This window comes from Drosophila rhopaloa, unplaced genomic scaffold, assembly GCF_018152115.1.
Source record: "Drosophila rhopaloa isolate 14029-0021.01 unplaced genomic scaffold, ASM1815211v1 contig_178, whole genome shotgun sequence".
NCBI lineage: Eukaryota > Metazoa > Arthropoda > Insecta > Diptera > Drosophilidae > Drosophila > Drosophila rhopaloa.
The window spans coordinates 6,005,751-6,028,607 of NW_025335059.1; the positions used below are offsets into that span (position 1 = coordinate 6,005,751).

Genomic DNA, 22,857 nt, shown 5'->3' on the forward strand with positions numbered 1-22,857 from the left:
TTAAACGACCATTATAGGCCACACATTTTAAATTTACTGACAACTTGACTTATTGTTACTGCTATGCTACATAAACCCAACATTTTCACACCTCATGTTAAATTCAATAAAAATAGCGAATATTTGTTCTATCCGTTTACAAGTTCTCGACATTCTAGTATATCAAAACAAAAAAAAGTCACTAACAAAACATTAAAATCCCCGCGGATAACGAAACAAAATCTATTATTTTAAGTTCTTCATGTGCAGGTCAACCTGCCCGTCCCGGATTCCAATCCCAATCCCCCAGTCATACGTCCGCGTGGCGAGCTCGCACTTATCAACAGCTTACCGAAAATGCCAATGGAATCGCTACCCATTCTGGTTGCATTCAGTGATGGCAAAAGCGCTGTATTTAATCAACAAAATACTAAAGAATTTCTATGTAAAAATTAAATATATAAAACAAAGATTCTAGGTATTAAAACCTTTTGGTTTAATACAATTCGGGAAATAGTTAAGATAGTTCTGACTTTTCTTGGTTACATTAATATATAATTTAATGCTATGAGCTTATCTGATACTAACAAAACAAATGTACAATAAATTTAAAATTATAATAAACATTTTTGACTATTGATCTTAATTTTAATTTTAATAATTTAGATCATTATTTTTCACATTACAAAATAAATCTTTAAATATTAGTTTTGGATAAATAAATACATACATTAAATAAATTAAGATTGTTAAGTCTTAAACATAATGTAAACATAAAAATAAGTTTTTTTCTTTATTAAGCTAGTATTAATTTATTTCAAAACCTGATTTTCTCTTGGTAATGTTGAGTTGCTCTGGTTCCATTGTCGTTGCAGGAATGGCACCTGTGCCCGCGGAGGGATTGCACCTGTCGAACCTCTCCGTTCCGCGCATTATCGACGTGGCCCAGAAGGCGAAGCTCTTCTGCAGCTACGCGATGGGCAATCGGACGCTGAACTCTGTCAAATGGTACAAGGATGGCCAGGAGTTTTTCAGGTGAGCCAACTGGCTGCGGCCGTAGAGCAAATAAAAATCGTCCTTCCCCCCTACCCGTCGCACCATAAAAATATTTTTCGGCATTCAGTTTGAAATAATAAAATGTCGCCAGAGAGCCCCGGAGATTGGGAGTTGCGAAATGTGCCGGCGCATTCATGCAGATTTTATGGCGCAAATTGAAAACGTCATGAAACTGCAACACTGTCCGCAACAAAGTAAAGTCCCACCCAAAAATAAAAACAAAATAATGCTAGTGTACTGGGGCTGGCTGGGTCGCTTGAAAGTGTCGCAACTAATTTAAATGCTTAATTGAAATGGATTTTTATGGCCGCCTGCAATTGCGGCCAGGTGACGCTACCGTATCGGCCCCAAATATGTGCGAAGAGGGCTTTTTATTTAACTGGCTTAATTGTTGCACATTGCCGCATATACATATATCCAGAATGGGTAGAACCGGTGACCGTAGCCCAGATCCATGCTCTCCATCCGGGGCTTAATCGAGCGCAAAATTTTTAACAAAGGTGTGTCTTTTCGCATTACAATTCTTTTTTAATGTTTTGGTTATTGATTTTTAAGGCCTGCTACAAATATGGTTATGTCAGGCAGCAAAAAAGTGTTATTTATGCCAAATATCAGAGCCATTTAACGGTTTAATGGCTTTGCCAAATGGTCTGACACGCCCACTTTGTAAAAAACACATAGGAAAATGCAAAAGCTTACAGAACTAATCTTTTTATCTTGAAATAAATTGTTTCAGTTATAACTAATTAACTAATTTGACTTTAGCAATTTTTAATATTTATAAATTACTAAGAAAACTTATTAATCTCGATAGTCTCAAATAACTCAAAAAACTAGAAGACGTTATTAGACTTTGCCTTAAAAATAAGATTCAAGATATATTCTTAGAACTTACCGATGTAAAGATTGGACTGCTTTATTTAATTGTTATTTATTTGTTAGGGTAATCTTGATTTATTTTTTTTATATCGGAATACATCCTTGATTTAGAAGTTAAAAATAAAAATTTACTTAAAATTTTACTATTTAAAATGCATTTTCGATTGACAAAATGTGAGCAGTGCACTTCCCCAATCACGACCGCTGCAACAAGGTTCCATGTAAATTTGAAGCGTTTTGGCGACCACACTCGATTGGCATTCCGTGTTCCAAATTATTGTTTTTGACATGTTCGCGAGGACGTGGGCGTGGCCGTTCCGGACAATTTCGGCAGAAGGGGGCGGATTTGATTTTGGGGCTGCCTTTCCCAGTAATTTACTGCTGTAGGCAGTTGGCTTTTATCAATTACGCCTTTGTGTGAACGTTTTGATTGTGTGGTCTGCACTCGGCTTCAATTATTCATGTGCATTTGACACTGCGGTTGCTTCCATTTGTAACAAAAAACCTCACAAAAGATACACGCATTTCGAGAGTAATTCTGAATTTGTTAGGCCGTGCTTTTCTATTTGCTAAATTAAGTGTTTACGGTCAACAAAGCGACATAACAATCCATTTGGCTTTTAGGTTTACGAAGGAAATATACAAACTTCATTGTTAATTGTGGTTTGTGTATGATTACTATTGCACAGAGCACTTTAAACTTCTGAAAACGAAATGACCGCTTGGCATCCGTCTTTTAAATCAACCATATTTTTTATTTTACTAATAATATTTTAGAAAATGAATTGAAAATCTAATAATTGGAGTACCCACTCTCGAGGATATTTAAAATCAATCGATTGAGGGATATCGCAATTCAACTATGCAGTTGAGGTTGGAATAGTCTATATTACCATAATTTGAATCCCTTAGGCCTTAACCAAAAATACTGCTGCCCAGTGTTTGTGTCAAAACTTGTGCGATTTGAAAATTCAACATATTGGAATTGAATTTAATTTGGTGAAATATTGGAAATTACATACCCAGACAATAGAGAAATTCAATGATGTTGTAAATTCTGCTGTCATTATGAACTAAATTTTACTAAGCAATGCTGTGGAATACAAATTTGTATTTTAACTTTGCGCAATATTTCAGTAATGTAGTAATGAACACCCATCAGAATGTTTCTCATCTCTTGACACATTGATGCATTTGATTTGCATTTGAATTTCCCAACTCATTAGGAAGAAACCTAATAAGGTTTTATTGACAATTGTTAGATTTCCGAGCCATTTCGTGGACTACATATTCGTAGATATTTTCTCAGTATGTTATTACTGTAGTATTAAATTCGCTTCATGTCTGCAACTTGGAACTGTGTGGAAGAGAAAAAACGATTTCCCCAATAGCCTGGCTAATTGCTGTAATCAAATGCAACACTCCCTGCATACGAACGCACATATATGAATGGAATTTGAATTCGCAATCGAATTTGAATTTTATTTGTGCTTTGAGTAGAATGCAGATCTGAGTGGAACTGCATATTATTCATAATAAAATCGACAGCCCTGCCAAAAAGTGGATACAATTGCGACGAGTGCTGCAGCTGCAGAAACTGAAAAACAAATTTTTTTTATCATGATTCCCTCATCAATATTTCATGGTTTCGGTTTTGCGCAACTCTCGAGCTCAAGCTCTCCCCCTCTCTCTTTCTAAAGCCCTGATGCCGTCTCTTTCTTTGCAGATACTCGCCGCTAACGCCGCCGACAACAAATTGGTTCCCCGTTACAGGTGTCACCATCGCCGACGGTTCGCCGCATTGCAATCAATTCATCTGCAACGTGGAGCTGGAGAAGCTCAGCGCCCACTCCTCGGGGCAATACAGGTGCGAGGTGTCCGGCGATGCGCCCGAGTTCAAGCTGATCGATCAGACGGCCAATATGACAGTCGGAGGTAGGTGCCCAAGTGATCCAGTGCCCCTGGCCGCCCAACAGTGGGCCAATCTACTCTATGAGCTTAATAAACATTAGTTTTAGCTGGGATATATATGGGAATTATACATTTTGAATTTCAAAAACATCTGATAAATACATAGAAATTTGAATAACGCAGTCTAGAGCATTCTAATTTCATATTTAATCCCCGAGACCTTGCTTATCATGTAGACCCATGATTTAAATATAACATTTTTTTTTTTCAAATACAAAAACGGATTTTGTAAGAATTTATAATAGATAATGAACACAATTTTATTTTAAGTCTTGGACGTTAAAAACTAGTTTTTAAGTTTTAAGACAAATTACTCATACTAGAGAGAATAAATAATTTGATCAAAGGTAACAGTGCGTATGAGTAATAAGCTTCCAAGCAATTTCTGGTGGATTTATAAATTTTTAGTTTTACTTCTCTTTATTAAGTCTCAATAAAAGTGAACAAAAAAAATATATATATATGTATATATATTTCTTATTTTAAAAAATATTAACCAATCAAAATAATCTTCAGACATACCAGAACATAACCTTTAATGTCTGCTCCAAGAAGCACACACAAATGCCCATAGTCCAATGCCCCTTTCTCCGTACTGTGTAATTTTTGTTGCTGTCTTTGATTTATGTTTTGCAACAGAAAGACAACAAATTATGTGCAATTTTGCAAACACTTAATAAAATTATAAATGGTCCTTGCACGGCCAGCAGAATTCGGGGTCGGGAGTTCAGGCGGCAACTCCTTTCCATTTATCAATGCCACACGGACGGAGTGTTTTCCGGACGGATGGGGGATGGCGGAGGGAATCACGGATTACTGGATAGATGGGGGAGTAGGGGGCGTAGGGGGAGTAGGGTCGCGAACCTAGGGCAGTAGGCAGTTGAAAAGGGCGTCGCATAAACGCTGGAAAATTGTGACACGCGTCAGCCATTTGTATGAGTAATGATTGTTAATAAATCCCGACAACCATCCCAAAACGTTCAGCCGTACAGTGAACACCCCGCTGCGCCACCTGCCGCTCTACTGAACAAATTCAACTCAATTGTGAGTTTTGTACGAATCAATTTATAATCTACAATGCGCGGTCGTTTGCCGTTGTCACGTGCTGGGCCTAAACAACAACAGCCAGAGAAATGGCACAAAATACAACAAATATCCCACGACCAGAACCAACTCGTTTGCGGCACTTGTAGTTGGGTTTGTTAACGTCAACGACGCACCACCGCACCACTGAACCAACGACCCACCAAACCATCGAACCACCGAAAGCCGCTGGCAACGCATCGCCCACCATTCCGATTTCGCTTTGATTGGCAGCGTACATGACTATGATTCCGCCCAGCACCCAACACTCTGGCCTACACTGAAAGAAATTAAGGAAAAAGTTCTGAACAAAATATGTATTTTAAATAACATAATGTAACTTTTAACACAATCTTAATATTACAACTTTTTTAATATTTTATATAATTTTATTAACTAGTAAAATATATATATATTTTTGTATTTATTTTTAAATACAACTTTGTTTTATAAATAAATTTGGGTTATATAATTTTGTGTAATGTATTACTAATAAGCCGTGTTCTAGTCATAATAAGTTTCAAGTAGAAATCAGGCTTTTATTGCTTAGTGACAATATAGTGATATATTTTCCATTTAATAGAATGTAAAATTAAGGATTATTTTCTAGGTGTATCGATCCCTTTTCCCCCTTTTCTGTGGTTGATTGTGGCCGGGAGGAGCCGCCAGGCAGACAGTCAGTCAGACTTTCGGTCGCTCGGCTGGCTCTACTTTGAAATTCAAATCAATTGATTTCGGTCCAAATGGAAATGGCCTGCTTATGTCTTTTGTTTCTAGTTTCTATGCGGCTCAAAATGATTTATTTGTCGCAATTTCGCCGCTGAGCGATTTGTCTCCTTTTGTAGCCGTCTATATTTTCCACATAGATGCTAAATGCGTGGCCCACGGCTTTCAGCCTCGAGTGGGCTTGGGGGCGTCTTATTTATTGACGTTACTTTAAGAGGTATTGATTTGCATAATGCGTACTTAGGCATTTGTTTACGCGTAACAATCAAATTTGAATTCGCATTTTCGTATTTGTATTGCGTCTTTAATTGGATGTTTCGCAAAGGGCAGACTGTTTGTGTGTTCGCTATTTGCATGTCAATTTGACTTTTATCTATTCAGCGTACTTAAATAGACAAAGTAAGCCATGCTCAAGTGGTTGTACAATGTACATGGAAATCCCAGTGGCTAGATTAAGTGCCAGTCTGCAGGACGAGCTTAGTGAAACGTGGATGGTTTTCCTTTCCCCCCTTTGAATTTCCCTTTCTTATAACACATAATACCTAGGTTTTTCTTTGCTATTTGGCATAGTACTTTATTATCGATTATAAGTTGGCATTTATCTATTTCCTGATTTATGTTGATTGACTGGGAATTGTGAAATATTGAAATAAATGCAGCAGCAGAAGTGCATAAACCCAATCGATTCTAAATTGAGTTTTATGACAAGGAAATATTCATTGGTTCGCCATAAAAACAAGACTGCTACTGAATTATGTGATATATTTATTTTGATACACGTTCTGGATAAAAAAGTTTAACAGTTTACTTAGTTTGGCTCACTCAGTCCAACTTAATAATATATTTTTTGTAAAGTAGATAAAATTGGAAACAATTTAAATGTTGGATTCAAAAATATATATACCCTTTGTACAAAAGCTCAATGATAAGAAAAAACATAATATTTTAAATGAACATCATCAAGGAAGGAACTTAGCCAGTTACTCAAAATATATTTTGTATTTTCTTTGGTATCTTTTAAAAACCAATAAATAATACTTTTTAAGATATTTGGTATATTCCTTCTTAAGCTATAAATAATAAAAATAATTTTTTTAAAATATCCCCTTAAAAGTGCATTGTAAAGTTTTATATATTTTTAATCTATTACGTTGCGCTTTTATACCGCAGCTTAGACCCACAATATGTGCAATTAAAATAAAACCTTTTCGAGATAATAAATGGAAGAACAGACCATATAATCTAGTGGCTGCATTGTCCGACAGACGACGAGTGTCTTTGGCATATGCCAACGTCAGTGGCCAGTTGGCTTCGTCATTTTAATTTATATAGAAACCCAGAGAATAAACTTGAAAAAATACAATGCCACAGGGGGCAACAGCGAAACAAAATAAAGCCAACCAGCCATGGCATCAAACTTCATCAACGAGATAGCGGCAAAGTTTAAAGTCCTCTTTGGGCTGAACAATGTGTCCGTGTGCGGGGAAAGTGGGGAAAGTGTTCGGAGAGAGTGTGGCTGAAGGGGAATCGGATGCACGTAGTTTTAACTGGTGTTGCCTGTTTTTTGTTTCAATGAAGGCGAAGCTGTTGACAGACCAACAATCGACTTGGGAATTTTGTCACTAAAGTGCCATCGCCATCGTAACCACCTTAAAAACTTTGTCACAACAACATTGGTTCGAGAGCCACCTCCCTCTCGATTTTCAAAACAACCATCGCCCAGGACACTTTGATGATGCCCGAAACAGGACCAGGGATCCACAATCCACCGAAACACAGGAAAACAGGATAAGGCTGGGGGTTTGAGGTTTGCTCCAAACTTTTGCCTGGCAAATATTTTGTCGCTTAGCTGCGTGCCGTGTGTCATCACACTGATTAACTTTGCCAAGTTTGCACAGCTCAGAATTGGGCCGGGAAGCGCCAGGACACGCCAGGACATACAGGACCAAACACTGGCCATAAAACGGCGACTGAGCTGCACTTAATTACTTGGGAGATTTGCCGCATTTTCGGGGTCAAGCTGGGACTTTTTCGGGACTCTTTCACGGAGAAAAATATTATGAATAATTTAATAATTTTTTTAAGGACAAAAAATATATGATTATAATTTATATACGCTACTAACATTCTTATTTTGATGATATAATGATAATGAAGTACAAACATTACAATAAGTTAGAAATGATTTTCATTCTTAAAAATTACAATACAATAATTAGCAAAAAGATGATCTATTAAATCCTGAACATAAGTGTATTATAAATTATACAACATAAATGCGAAATTTTAAAAAAATATCATTTTCCATTTTAAATAGATCAGACTAAATATGGGCTTTATTTTTAAAAATACCAGTAGATGAAAACAAAATTAAATATTTATTTCGTATAAGCTTAATTGTTTCTACTTCTCGAATAAGTCTATATTTCTTAATTTTAAATATTTTATTCTCAGGGATTTGGTCCTAATTTTTGATCTGCGCCTTATAGCTTTTGCAATTTTAATGCGGGGGGATCTCTTTCGACGTTAGCTTTCCCTTTAAAACAAACACACTTTCCAAAATGGTTACACCTGTCCAGACTGAAAATCCTCTTCTTGTTTTTTGGCTCGTTTAGCTTCGTTTAGCATTCCAACAACACAATTTTTGCCCCCCAAAAACTGACTTCCCTTTGTATTTTTTGGTTTTCGACGGGGGGGTTTTTCCTCTTTGGGTGTGTGTATTTTTTCAATCTTGTTTCTGGTGCTTTACTGGTACTTGGGTATACTACATAGCCATTTTTGGTTTATTTACCCTAGTTGATTGCTTTGTTTTCGTTGAATTTTCATTTTTACTGCTTTTGTTTTTGCCCGCAATGCAAGTCACACAATTGGGGGCGGCAAATGGGCAAAGGGGGCGTGCCACCAGGCAAAACATGGCCGCAATCATCAACTTCAACTCCGAATTCCGTCCGTCAGTCCCTCCGTCAGTCCCTCCGTAAGTCCACCACCCGTAAGTTGTACTTGAAACAGGTCAGAAACTTTCCACCAAAGTGGTTTGTATTAAGTCAATTAAAAAGTTTACAGTCCTGCTGACTGCCCGACTTCTGATGCCCCACAACCTCTCAGATCCCCCCCCATCCCCCACCCACTGGTCCATTGTCTATGGAGGCCTTGTGAGTCCTTAGCATATTTCACAAATTTCCCACAGCAAAATTCATTTGGAATTGGGTTTTGTTGTTGCCATTGCGGTCATGGAGCAAAAAAAGGGGGGGATTTCGCCATAAACTAAATTACGCTTGTTTTCATCAAAAAACTTTGTCCTGGGCAATTATTTGTTAGGATTAATTAACACTTCAAATAAATATTTGGTGTTGACGTTTCGGTAATTGTCTAAGTGCCGGCTGTACTTTGCCATATAACATCCATTTCTATGGCAACTGAGCTCGGATTTCAGGGAGACTTCGGTCGCACTAATTGGGATAAGTTTGGTGCCCGAATAGCATTCTACATTTGCCGTCAGAATCGGACGGTAAAATTTAGTTTTGCCAACGCAGAACTAAAAGGAAACTTTATGCACTTTTGGCAAATGAATAATCGTGCATTTGGCTTTTAAATCAGACATCTTAAATTTTAGTTTAAGTAAATTTAAAAAGGCTAAATTAGGCTACTTGCAATATTGAGTTTTTAAAAATTTATCATATTTCCTTAATGCTTAAATGTTAAATTGCTTTTAAAATATATTACAGTGCTACCCAAATTCGATCCATTTATCTCGGGCGTTCGACATGCCTACAAATATCACGACTATCTGATTGCAAACTGTAGTTCAGAAATGTCCAGTCCGATGCCCAAGTTGATGTGGTATATCAACAACAAAACGGTATGTAATTTATTGTTCAGATAGAATAAATCTCATTTTATTTAAAATATTTTTTTGAACGTAAAAAACACTTTAAATACTCGATCTTAAAATATAGTTTTCCTTTCCAATTAAAGTTCTCGGAAATTTAAGAAATATATTTTTCAAGCTTACGCTTAAAATAAATAATGAGTGTTAATGGCCTTTATTATTTATAATCTATTAAAGAATCCCTAAGTTTTAAGTTCGTTAAACATGTTCATTTTTTACGAGTGCATCCCAGCGACCTCATTGCATAAGTAAAGAATGTAAACGAGGTGTTTTGGCCAGGCCACAAGGACCAGACACGTCACCGCGGTGGGTTGTCGGTCAGTCAGCCAGTCAGTCAGTCAGTCAGTCAGCCCGTCCTGGCCATCGAACTTGTCCAAATGTTGACAGAGAGCTGGGCCAGGACGTTGGCTGAAAGTCACGCCCGCATGTGGTCCACAATTTGGCTTTTAAACCCTCCGCTTGCCATTTCCATTTCCGTTTCCGTTCGCTTCCGGCCACAGGCACCTGGGCACAGCTTGCAGCCGCAAATCAACGAAGTCTCACGCAACACCGACGGCTTTCACCTGTTCGCCAGCCACCTGCAGTTGCGCCTCCACCTGGACGACCAGCGGTTCATCAGCAAGAGCGAGATGCTGGAGCTCCGGTGCACGGCGGACATCATGGGTCTGGCGGCGGTGCGGAGGGAGAGCCGGGTAAGGACCACCATCCTGGCGCTCAAGGACGCCGGCACCAAGCAGCGGCTCACCGAGAACGGCTCCTGCATCACCGGACAACCAGGTGAGTTGCGATTGAGTTCTATAGACATGCATGTAAATGGAAGAAATCGTTTATCAGTTTCTCAAAATTAAATCTATTTAATATTTTGATATATTTTTGGCCTACAACTAATATTATCATACAAATAAAATAAAAAATTAAACCTATAAACTATAATATTAAAATAGTTGCCTGTAATTACAAAAAACAAGAAAGGAAAGCTAACTTCGGACGGAGCCGAAGTTGATATACCCTTGCAGAATATTCTGTAAATTATATTCTTCAAAATTATTAATTTGATGGCATTTCCAATCGTTATGTTATATGGCAGCTATAAGATATAGTCAGCCGATCCTTATGAAATTTGGTATGTCGGATTGATTGGCCAAAAATAAAACCCATAGAAAATCCCAACTTCTTAACTTTACAAACACCAAAGTTATGGCACTTCCGATCAATCAGTTATATGGCGGCTATAGGATATAGATCCTTATGAAATTCGGTAGGTCGGATTAATTGGCCAAAAATAAAGCTCATAGAAAATCCCTTCTTCCTAACTTTAAAAACACCAAAGTTATGGCTTTTCCGATCGTTCAGTTATATGGCAGCTATATGATATAGTTGTCCGATCCGGCTCGTTCCGACTTATATACTACCTGCAATAAAAAGACAACTTTTGGGAAAGTTTCAAGCAGATAGCTTTAAAACTGAGGGACTAGTTTGCGTAGAAACGGACGGACGGACGGACAGACGGACAGACGGGCAGACGGACATGGCTAGATCGACTCTCGTGGTGATGCTGATCAAGAATATATATACTTTATAGGGTCGGAAATGTCTCCTTCACTGCGTTGCAAACTTTTGACTGAAATTATAATACCTTCTGCAAGGGTATAAATATTGCCTAACATATTAAGTATCTTATGCTGGTGTTTCACAGATATCTTCCGAGGCTTTCAAGACGATTGGTTTGAAATCCAAACGAAAAATCTATGAAATTCACTTAATCAGTACAATATTTTATTTTGATTTTATTTTAGAAACAATTCTTTCAAAGTCTAAATTAATTTTAGTTTAACCAACACTTACTAACTAACTTTTCCAGTTGAAATTAAAAATAGAATTAGGAGATAAGATGCCATTATTTTAACATATTTAATATTATTTTAAATAATAAAAAGTGCAAGTCATTGCTTTGTTATTATTCAATCTGTTTTGGACCTTACTAAATCAAGTGCTATTATTTCTTATATTTGTTTCAGCTTCTCTGGCTGCCTGGCTTCTGAGCCTTGTCCACATTCTGCGCTGGCATAGCTCCCAAAGTTAGTGGCTGGCATTGACGGGGGCTTTATTTGTGGCCTAAGTTTCCAGGACTCGTCTCCAAGTGCACACATTCTTCAACCAAAAAAAAATTGAGACAGACACGGGCGCCAAATAAATTGGGTGATTCGCACCATTTCGAGCCAAATAAAAAAGTTAACAAGCCAAGGCAGCAACAGTTGAATTTGTACATAGTCGAAATCGAATTAGTCTAGGTCCGTGCAGGAAGCCCAGCCATTTCCTACATAAGTGTAATGAAACATTTATTATGTGTTATGTGTGAACAAGCCATCGGAAATGCGAAACCGAAAAATCAACACAAATGGAAAACTATGAAACGTAAATTATTATATAGGTATCTAAACGTAAAATTTGCTACCAAATACGAATATATGTCAGAATTATTTCAATAGAGGAGGGCAATTCGAATATCAACAAATTTACACATGAATATTTGAGCACAGAAAAAGGAACACACACAATCAATGGCAAGTAAACTTAATTATTGTATGTGAACTGTTAATTGTATTAAACGATGTATGGGAAATAAATAAATACAAATAAAAGGACTAAATTAAAAGTGTTTATTTTTAATAAAAAGGACCAATCAATTTAAGGGCCAAAGAAACCTTTTTTTAAAATTCGCTCATTTTGCGGAACGTTTTCTTAACAATATATTTTTTTTGTGACTACAATAAATAAGATATTTATCAAAGTATTTTTCTTAAAAATTACGGCCGAAAACACCCCTGGAAAGTGTATAGTAATGAGGTTTTCTTGGCATAGGAAAGCGTTCCCTGTATCGCAGACCTAAACTTCCCAAATGGATTTCAGATTGAAAAACATTCCACACAGAATAAAAGCCGGTATAATCACCATGCCTATTCATATTTGCAACTCTCTTATTTTTACGACTTTTCGGAAGGATCCAGCAGCAGAGTAAGAAGGTCAACGACATGGAGAGGCGAATTATATTCAAATATCCGGTTAAATCTGTAGTTTCCATGTAATCCAATAGCCCTCTGATTAGACATCCGGACGTATCCCAAAAAAATGCCAACGAAAGGTAGACGAAGACTATGTGAGTGATAACAAATCCGGAATTAATTCTAGTTGTGAATTTCCACTCGTCCTTGATCTTGCAAAGTGTTCCAACTTCAAGAAGGTAAATGTGCATGGCAGCAATAAAAATCACTGAACTGAGGTCGGGATCCTTACAACTGAATGGCTGCCACATAACACGGCAAATGTGCAACATCTCAGTTAAAGCGAATACCCCGATGTAAAAGAACTTACAGTATATAGAAACTTTCATTTTAAAATCTTTAATATATATTAATCAAAGCACTAAAGATTTTGAGATCAGAAAATAACTGTATTCAACGGGGTAAATGAAAAAGAAGAGTGAACTTTGTTTAAAAAATTATTGTTAAAATTAAAAAGGAAATAAGTGGGTTAATCACAACCTAACTTTGCTCACCTAAATATATTTTTTCCAGGACGCGTAATTTAACTAATGTTAAATACATAAATAAACGGAAATTGTATTTATAGGACTAAAGAGCTTTAAGGACAAGGTTTTCGTCAATTTGGTATATTAATAAATATTCTTTAATCTTTTAAGTGCTCCTCAATTCCTAGAACCTTACTGGGCGGCATGTCTTCTTCAGCCTAATCTCAATTCCCAAAACCCAACGGAGTCCCCTGAAAGAAACCGCTTATGTCCCTCATTTCCTTTCCTGCAGTCGTTTACCTAACTTATGGCAAACAGATACAAACAAAAAAAAAACACAGCCAAAATGAAAGGAAAATGCCAACAACGGAAAATTCGATTTAGCATCCCCTAGAAAATAAATATAAAACCAAACACTTTACAGGGCAGTGAAAAATATTCAACGCATTAGGGCAAATCCGGGCTAAAATATGCAATGGCCAATGGCCGCCGCAGGTAAAAATGACAGCATAAAAAAAATCAGTAGCTAAAATAACAGGAACAAAAACTGTCAGGCATTGACCGAAAATTATGCATAAAATTGCCTTGGGCTAAGGGAAAATAACAACAGCAAAAAATTGGAGCAAACAAAGATAAGTTCCGCCGTCTGTTGGTTTGGGCTCGACTTGAGTTCCAGCACCGGATTCCGGATACGGCTGTGTACCCCGACTCCGACGATTTGCCGCGGGCACATTAAATGACGGAAGTAAATAAGCTTGACAAATTTCCACTCATCATTTTTGCATTAATTCTGCCTCCTTTTTTGGCCAAACCGACAAACCAACAGCCAAGAGACACGGGCACTGCACAAAAAAATGTCCTTTGATTAATCAAAAAATTTACCACGGCCAGGGGAAGGGGATAAAACAACAACAGAAGCAATAGCAAATACAAAAAAAAAAAGAAAACCCAACAAATTGCCAAAGAGGCGCCGGCGGTGCTCAGAAAGATTTTTTGAGTCCAGGACGAGGCGCCAAGGCAAAAACCCAACTCATGGAAAGGAGAACGCGACGCAGTTGCTCCGGATTCTTCACTCAGAAAATATTGTGGCAACTTTCTACATTTATCAAATCTCTGTTCAGATAACAATTAAAAGATTAATTGTAATTTAATTTCTTTTTGATTAGAGGCTTTTGATGTTGTTTTCCTAAAACGCAAGAGCAAAGCCTTCGAGTTTACGCATTTAAAAACAAATAATTAACATTAAGTATTAATGTATTTGGATAATCCATTGGTGTTATTCAAAATAAAAATTATTTTAATAATATAAAATATTTGTCTATGTTTTTCTTTTTCCTATTTAAATTTAATAGGTGAATCTGAAAATGGAATACATGTATTATCAATTGTAAGTGCACAAACTCGGATTTTCCAAAAACGTCGGATTCAGGTGGTTTTAAAAATGAGTCTCTCTGAGTTTTTAAAAGAATACTAAATAAATTATTTTAGGCTAGATACATATATGTACATAAAATTTTCTAAGTGCACAAGAGGGCTATGTTCTTAAGCTCTGGAATATTCAGGTAGAGATGGCAGCAAACGAAGATTTCACAGATTTTTGCACGCGATTTGTCAGCCCGACATTGCCGGCGACATCACCCTGGGCGGGAATTGGATTTGAGGTGTTTTTTATTTTCACTTCTTATTCCTGTATTTTTCGGCTGTCGCAAAAGGAGCGACAGTCCAAGTTGATTTAGTAAGTCACGTGGCCGCGTACCTGTAAATTGCCCCATCCGGGGTTTTGAGTTCAGGTGTGGGTTCCGCTTTCTAAGTCGTGTGCCACAAAGTGTCACCGTGGCCCTTATTTTCCTTTCGTTTTCCTTTCCCAGCCGAATGTTTTTTCACCAAATTTCGCCAAAGATGTACACACTTTTGACCGCAGGCGATGCTAAAACACGTACGAACGTGGTAGTGAAATTTTGGGATGAGAAGAAATAGAAGTCATTCCAGCAGCTTCATTTTCATTCGTTCCTTTCGCTACTTATACGGAAATGAAAACTTTTAAAAACAAAACACCAATAGTTTAATCCAGCCTGTCCAGTTGAATATTTCACCATAAAATTTAAGTAAATGCAAGAGCACATTCATCAAAAAAAAAATCATTTAAAAAATAAGTAGAGATTCCCATTTGCTTTTCAGCGCCAAAGATAAGCAAAATGTTTATTCTAAAGACATTTCGTTTAAAGGAATAACCATGAATCATTTAAATATCACTTTAAATAGTGAAATTTTAAGAGAGTCATGGTTGTTAACAAAATGTTTAAGTAAATGGCAAGAGCGTTATCATCAAAAAGACATTGATAAGATAGGCAGATAATCTCATTTGTTTTTCTGAGCCAACGATAAGCAAAATGTTTATCGCGATAACGAATTCATTATCAATGCATCAATACCAAAATCTTAAACGAAATTGCTAAAATGATTGTGAAATGGTTAACTGCAATCTAATAATACTATCGCAAGAAATGCTACTTTCTTATCGGTTTCAAACCAAGGTATATATATACAATTTGTATTATAATTTAATATATAAGGCACTGCCGACCAGTGCGCCTTATCAGTCTGCTGTAAGCGAACCACCAAAATGGTTCACAACCGGAGTCAATTTTTGCTGCTGGCTGTAGCCATTGCTACTTTTGTAGGTCACTCCCAAGGTGCCAATATTCTGGGTCTCTTTCCGAGCCTGAGTCCCTCGCACTTGATCATCCAAATGTCAGCGGCTAAGGCTCTGGCGGAGAAGGGTCACAATGTGACTGTGGTCACGAGTCTAAAGCCAGTGGTGACCCACAAGAACATAAACGTGATCCAGGTGCCCATGACGAAGGAGGAGGCACAGCAGATGAGTGACACCGTCGGAGCGATGGCCAAGGACGATAATAGCAACATAGCTGTATCCTTGCTCCGTATGTCGGGTCAGATGGATTTCATGTTCAAGAAGAATGCCGAAACCCTGAAGGACGATCGAGTGCGGGATCTGTACCTGAATAAGGACAACAAGTTCGATGTGGTGCTTTCTGGATACTTCATGAACGATTTCCAGCTTGGATTCGCCAGGAAGGTGAATGCTCCTGTCATCGTCTTGGCCACAATGCCGCCAATGCAAATGTTGAACCCCCTGATCGGAAACCCCCTGGAGATTTCCTACGTGGGAGTCAACTCCGCCGAAAAGGGCAAGGGCGTGCCCTTCATGCAGAGGTTGACCACCTACGCTACAAGCCTCGGCTTTGGGCTCTTTGCTTATATTAACACCAAGCTCAATAAGAATTTGTACAAGTAAGTAGGACGGGAGAGCAGTTCAAAACGAATGAACTCATTTGAATTTCCAATTTTTAGGGAAGTTTTTGGTGATGATCCCAACATGCCCGAGTACTCGGAAATGCTCAAAAACACATCGTTGATATTCTTTGCCTCCCATGCGGCCAGCGAAGGACCCATCCGCCCCAATGTTCCGGCTGCTATAGAGATCGGAGGCATTCAAATCAAGGACACGCCGGATCCCCTTCCCCAAAATATGGCAGACTTCCTGGGCAACGCCACAGATGGAGCCATTCTCCTGTCCCTGGGTTCCAATGTTAAGGGAAGCCACCTCAAACCAGACACTGTGGTCAAGATGTTCAACGTGCTGTCGAAACTGAAGCAAAGGGTCATCTGGAAGTGGGAGGATCTGGAGAAGACTCCCGGCAAGTCGGACAACATTCTCTATTCGAAGTGGCTGCCGCAGGACGACATCCTGGCACACCCAAAAGTTAAGCTATTCATCAATCACGCCGGAAAAGGTGGCATAACTGAGGCACAGTATCACGGAAAGCCCATGCTTTCACTGCCCGTATTTGCGGACCAGCCGCAAAACGCAGAGGGCATGATTAAAAAGGGTTTTGGCCGTACTCTCAGCCTCCTCACCCTGGAAGAGCAGCCTTTCCGCGAGGCAATTCTGGATGTATTGTCCAATCCTCAGTACACCCAGAAGGTGGCCTCGTTCTCCTCTTTGTACCGCGATCGCCCAATGACCGCTAGGGAATCAGTGGTCTACTGGACGGAGTATGTCATTCGGCACCATGGAGCAGCGCATCTTCAGAGTCCTTTGGTGCACATGAACTGGATAGCCGCCAACAACATAGATATATATTTCCTGTTCGCAGTCATACTGGTTATAAGTATACTGCTATTTAAGACGGTGGTTAAATTTATCCTACGAAAGTTCTTCTCAAAGTCAAAGAAGCCAAAGAAGGAGAAAAAGCACTGAAAGTGTTCGATAACGTTAACGCAGGCAACTAACTAGTGCAAGTACTCTGTCTCCAAGATTTTAAGTTAGCAAACATTACAAAATAAAATTTAATATAAGCTAAACTGTTTTTTTGTCATATTCTAACTTATAGTAATGCTTGAGTTGATTAAAAATAATATTACTATTTTTTTGACAATTTTCAAGCCGGTATACACTCATAACTTTTATTTCAATTCTTGCGTGGGAATATAAGGGAGATTTTACGGGCAGAAAATTACTTAAATACTTAAAAAGTTACCTAAATAACAATAAATAACTTAAACTTCGACAAGCCGAAGTTTATATACCCTTGCATCTGGTAAGGAATGTCTTGGAGTACATGGGTATATGTTAGAAGCACAGAAGTTATAATTTCGCTTGGTGATGCTGATCAAGAATATATTCTTTATAGGTTCGGAAATGTGTTACACACTTTTTACCATAATACTCTCCAAGGGTATAAAAAACCAAAATTGTCTTTACATTATAGCTGCTCCAGTTAATTACACGTAATAAAGTAATTCGATAGAACACTTGATGACTCCTATCAGTTATAGTGATAAAGCAAATTAATCTAAGGCTATCAGTTTTAAACGGTTGGCCATTTGATTTCTGCTTATCGATTTGAATGCACTGTATAGCAGGAATTCCCACACTTTTATGTATGCACAATTTTTATATATGATTTTATATTTTTAACAATTAATATTCTAATCCGATTTAATCGTCAGCAAGGAGAAACCCTATAGTCGAGTGGCAAGACAATAAGATATGCGTTACACAGCTAACCAATTAAAAAATACATTTATTTTAGGCAGCTTATTTTCTGTATTTCATTGATTTTTGTAATCGTTTATTTTTCCAGTTAATGTTATTCTCATAGGAGGTTAATGATAATATAATATATGAATCAGTTTGATAGATATATTCAAACTGGGGTCGTCAACAAAATGTTCGAGTTCCTTATTACCTGGAACCAAAACATTGATAAGATAAGTAAAATTGTTCTTCTCTTTTTTTTGAGACAACGATTATCAAAATGTTTGGCTCGATAAGGAGGTCATTGAAATTGGTTGTGAAATGGTGTACGAAAGCCTAGTACAACAATCGCGGAAAATACAACTTGGTTATCGGACGCAATGTGATGTGTCATTCGAAGTCAGCATGAATTTTATTTCAAATATAACGCTCTGACTTCGAGTTTCTTTAATCTGTCTGCTGCTACCGATCCACCAGAATGGTTCGCCATCCAAGTCAACTATTATTTCTGGCGATAGCTATTGCCACCTTAGTCGGTGGCTCCCAGGGTGCCAATATCCTGGGTCTCTTTCCGAGCCTGAGTCCCTCGCACCTGATCATACAAATGGCGGCTTCCAAGGTTCTGGCCGAGAAGGGTCACAATGTGACTGTGGTCACGGTTCTTGAGCCAGTGGTGACCCACAAAAACATAAGCCTAATCCAGGTGCCCCTCACCAAGGAGGAGGCGCAGCAGATGAGCGACACATTCGAAGCAATGTCTAAGACCGATAATAGTAACATGGCTGTATCGATGCTTCGAATGATGGGACAGATGGATTTCGCGTTCAAGAAGAATGCCGAAACCCTGAAGGACGATCGAGTGCGGGATCTGTATCTGAATAAGGACAACAAGTTTGATGTGGTTCTCTCTGGATATTTCATGAACGAAGTTCAGCTCGGACTCGCAAGGAAGGTTAACGCCCCGGTTATCGTCGTGGCCACATTGCCGCCAAACCAACTGATGAACTCTCTGATCGGTAATCCCCTGGAGGTCGCCTACGTGCCCCCACTTGGCGACTCCGTGGAAAAGGGCAGGACTATGAGCTTCTTGAAACGTTTGACTGGATACACCACAAGCCTCTTCTTTGGAATTATAACCTTCCTTACGGACAGGCGCAATCGGAATTTGTACAAGTAAGTAGAAAAGGAGTTATGGAACTCAAAACGAATAAACTTGTACATATAATTTTCAGGGAAGTTTTTGGTGATGATCCCAGCATGCCCGAGTACTCGGAAATTATCAAAAACACTTCGTTGATATTCTATGCCTCTCATGCGCCCAGCGAAGGACCCATCCGCCCCAATGTTCCGGCTGCCATAGAGATCGGAGGCATTCAAATCAAGGACACGCCAGATCCCCTTCCCCAAAATATGGCGGACTTCCTGGGCAATGCCACAGATGGAGCCATTCTTTTGTCTCTGGGTTCCAATGTTAAAGGAAGCCACCTCAAACCAGACACTGTGGTCAAGATGTTCAACGTGCTGTCGAAGCTGAAGCAAAGGGTCATCTGGAAGTGGGAGGATCTGGAGAAGACTCCCGGCAAGTCGGACAACATTCTCTATTCGAAGTGGCTTCCCCAGGACGACATCCTGGCACACCCAAAAGTTAAGCTGTTCATCAATCACGCCGGAAAAGGTGGCATAACTGAGGCACAGTATCACGGCAAACCCATGCTTTCTTTGCCAGTTTTTGGAGATCAGCCCGGAAACGCGAACGGAATGGTCCAAAAGGGTTTTGGCCTCACCTTGAGCCTTTTAACCCTGGAGGAGCAGCCTTTCCGCGAGGCAATCTTGGAGATATTGTCCAATCCCCAGTACACCCAGAAGGTGGCCTCGTTCTCCTCTTTGTACCGCGATCGTCCAATGACTGCTAGGGAATCAGTAGTCTACTGGACGGAGTATGTCATTCGGCACCATGGAGCAGCCCACCTGCAGAGTCCTTTGGTGCACATGAACTGGATAGCCGCCAATAACATCGATATTTATGCATTATTTGCCGTCATACTGGTTATTATTATTCTCCTTTTAAAAGCGGTCTTCCAATTTATTTACAGAAGGTGCATCTCAAAGACGAAGAAGGAGAAAATTCTCTAAAAATATACTCTGTCACTTTATCATAAAAATAGATTTACTTAATAAATATAAACAATTCGCTTTGTAATAATTGTGAAATTGAGGTAATAGGCAATGGGTAAGAAAAAAAAAGCAATCGCACTTTTTTCACTATTTTTTTTCATTTATATTTTCAACAATCAATTTAGATTAGATTGTATATTGTGAGAAACACAAAGTACATATAGAAGTTATACATACATATAAGCGTGGGAATTCTTGTTTAACAGTGCTATGAACTGATAACCTCAGATTTATTTGTTTACTGATAGGACTTATCAATATTTTATAACCTGCTTAAGGAGCATCTAGTGCTCTAAAGAATTATTTTAGTATGTGCAATCAACTGGAGTATGTTAGCTATTATTATTATTTTAAGCAACCCAAGCATTACCATAAGTTTAGCAAATGAACAAAAAACAGTTTAGTTAATTATATATATTTATACTTCATTTCGTGAAGACTAAGTACTTTTACTAGTTTTTGCCTGTGTCAACGATTTCGAAAACATTCATTGCTTTTTTTGCTTCTTTGACTTCGAGAAGAACTTTCGTAGGATAAATTTAACCACCGTCTTAAATAGCAGTATACTTATAACCAGTATGACTGCGAACAGGAAATAAATATCTATGTTGTTGGCGGCTATCCAGTTCATGTGCACCAAAGGACTCTGCAGGTGGGCTGCTCCATGGTGCCGAATGACATACTCCGTCCAGTAGACCACTGATTCCCTAGCGGTCATTGGGCGATCGCGGTACAAAGAGGAGAACGAGGCCACCTTCTGGGTGTACTGGGGATTGGACAATATCTCCATGATTGCCTCGCGGAATGTCGGTTCCTCCAGGGAGAGGAGATTCAAAGTGAGGCCAAAACCCTTTTGGACCATTTCGTTCGCGTTTCCGGGCTGATCTCCAAAAACTGGCAAAGAAAGCATGGGTTTTCCGTGATACTGTGCCTCAGTTATGCCACCTTTTCCGGCGTGATTAATGAAAAACTTCACTTTCGGGTGGGCCAGGATGTCGTCCTGCGGAAGCCACTTCGAATAGAGAATGTTGTCCGACTTGCCGGGAGTCTTCTCCAGATCCTCCCACTTCCAGATGACCCTTTGCTTCAGCTTCGACAGCACGTTGAACATCTTGACCACAGTGTCTGGTTTGAGGTGGCTTCCCTTAACATTGGAACCCAGGGACAGGAGAATGGCTCCATCTGTGGCGTTGCCCAGGAAGTCTGCCATATTTTGGGGCAGAGGATCCGGCGTGTCCTTGATTTGAATGCCTCCGATCTCTATGGCAGCCGGAACATTGGGTCGGATGGGTCCTTCGCTGGGCGCATGAGAGGCATAGAATATTAACGAAGTGTTTTTGATAATTTTCGAGTACTCGGGCATGCTGGGATCATCACCAAAAACATCCCTGAAAATGATAAATATGTTACAAGTTTATTCTTTTTGAATTTCACAACTCCTTTTCTACTTACTCGTACAAATTCCGATTGCGCCTGTCCGTAAGGTAAGTAACAATTCCAAAGAAGAGGCTTGATGTGTATCCAGTCAATCGTTGTAAGAAGCTCATGGCCCTGCCTCTTTCCACAGAATCGCCCATTGGGGGCACGTAGGCGACCTCCAGAGGATTACCGATCAAGGAATTCATCAGTTGGTTTGGCGGCAATGTTCCCACGACGATAACCGGGGCGTTCACCTTCCTAGCGAGTCCAAGTTGGACTTCGTTCAAGAAGTATCCAGAGAGAACCACGTCGAATTTGTTGTCCTTATTCAGATACAGATCCCGCACTCGATCGTCCATCAGGATTTCGGCATTCTTCTTGAAAATAAAGTCAATTTGTCCCAATGCTTGGAGCATGGATAAGGCCATGTTTCTATTATCGCTCTTAGACATTGATCCGATTCCGTCGCTCATCAGCTGCGCCTCCTCCTTGGTGAGGGGCACCAGGATCAGATGTATGTTTTTGTGGGTCACCACTGGCTCAATAACCGTGACCACAGTCACATTGTGACCCTTTTCGGCCAGAACCTTGGCCGCCGACATTTGGATGATCAAGTGCGAGGGACTCAGGCTCGGAAAGAGACCCAGGATATTGGCACCATGGGAGCCACCGACTAAGGTGGCAATAGCAATCGCCAGGAATAAAAATGTACTGGGCTTGTGAACCATTTTGGTGGACCGGTAACAGCAGACAGACTAAAGAAACTCGATGACTGAGCTTTATATTTAAAATTAAAAACTAGCTGACTTTAAGTGACACATCACATTGCCTCCGATAGCCAAGTAGCATTTTCCGCGTTTGTTGTGCTAGACACCTTGCCGTATAACATTTCACAACCACTTTCAGGTATTTCGCGAACGATTCTAGTATACCCTCATTGATAATGAGCCCCTTATCGATCCAAATAATTTGATAATCGTTGATTCTTAAAAAAGAAAAGGAAAATCTGAATTATCTTTTGAATGTTTTGGTTACAGGTAATATGGAATTTAAACATTTTCTTTGCAACCCCAAACTTTATTATCTCAA

General features: G+C 39.0%; 4 protein-coding genes across 4 annotated transcripts in view; 3 read left to right on the plus strand and 1 right to left on the minus strand.

Moving 5' to 3' along the window:
- Positions 1–12,204, plus strand: part of LOC108053420 — a 44,698-nt gene extending 32,494 nt beyond the window's left edge. The window contains exons 3-7 of the mRNA XM_044459014.1: positions 855–1,014; positions 3,641–3,849; positions 9,420–9,553; positions 10,084–10,360; positions 11,602–12,204. Of these exons, the coding sequence (XP_044314949.1) occupies positions 855–1,014; positions 3,641–3,849; positions 9,420–9,553; positions 10,084–10,360; positions 11,602–11,666 (845 nt within the window). The 3' untranslated portion in view covers positions 11,667–12,204. The remainder of the gene's footprint in view (positions 1–854; positions 1,015–3,640; positions 3,850–9,419; positions 9,554–10,083; positions 10,361–11,601) is intronic.
- Positions 12,205–15,727: 3,523 nt separating this feature from the next.
- Positions 15,728–17,452, plus strand: LOC108053410 (UDP-glucosyltransferase 2-like). The gene is made up of 2 exons (XM_044458892.1): positions 15,728–16,424; positions 16,485–17,452. The coding sequence occupies exons 1-2, from the start codon at positions 15,736–15,738 to the stop codon at positions 17,392–17,394; spliced, it is 1,599 nt and encodes a 532-aa protein (XP_044314827.1). The 5' UTR covers positions 15,728–15,735; the 3' UTR covers positions 17,395–17,452.
- A 1,200-nt stretch (positions 17,453–18,652) lies between these two features.
- Positions 18,653–20,307, plus strand: LOC108053400 (UDP-glucosyltransferase 2-like). Its single transcript, XM_017136044.2, has 2 exons — positions 18,653–19,347; positions 19,407–20,307. Exons 1-2 carry the CDS (start codon positions 18,653–18,655, stop codon positions 20,305–20,307), a joined length of 1,596 nt encoding a protein of 531 aa, XP_016991533.2.
- A 529-nt stretch (positions 20,308–20,836) lies between these two features.
- LOC108053386 (UDP-glucosyltransferase 2-like) lies at positions 20,837–22,496 on the minus strand. The gene is made up of 2 exons (XM_017136018.1): positions 21,802–22,496; positions 20,837–21,737 (listed from the first exon to the last, which is right to left on the minus strand). Exons 1-2 carry the CDS (start codon positions 22,494–22,496, stop codon positions 20,837–20,839), a joined length of 1,596 nt encoding a protein of 531 aa, XP_016991507.1.
- Positions 22,497–22,857: the final 361 nt, after the last annotated feature.

Excerpts from the sequence above, each read along its gene's own strand:
- LOC108053400 (XM_017136044.2), top strand. The coding sequence starts at position 18,653 with ATGGTTCGCCATCCAAGTCAACTATTATTTCTGGCGATAGCTATTGCC. Across the intron at positions 19,348-19,406 it reads CGCAATCGGAATTTGTACAA|GGAAGTTTTTGGTGATGATC; the intron begins GTAAGTAGAAAA and ends TATAATTTTCAG.
- LOC108053410 (XM_044458892.1), top strand. The coding sequence starts at position 15,736 with ATGGTTCACAACCGGAGTCAATTTTTGCTGCTGGCTGTAGCCATTGCT. Across the intron at positions 16,425-16,484 it reads CTCAATAAGAATTTGTACAA|GGAAGTTTTTGGTGATGATC; the intron begins GTAAGTAGGACG and ends TCCAATTTTTAG.
- LOC108053386 (XM_017136018.1), bottom strand. The coding sequence starts at position 22,496 with ATGGTTCACAAGCCCAGTACATTTTTATTCCTGGCGATTGCTATTGCC. Across the intron at positions 21,738-21,801 it reads CGCAATCGGAATTTGTACGA|GGATGTTTTTGGTGATGATC; the intron begins GTAAGTAGAAAA and ends TATCATTTTCAG.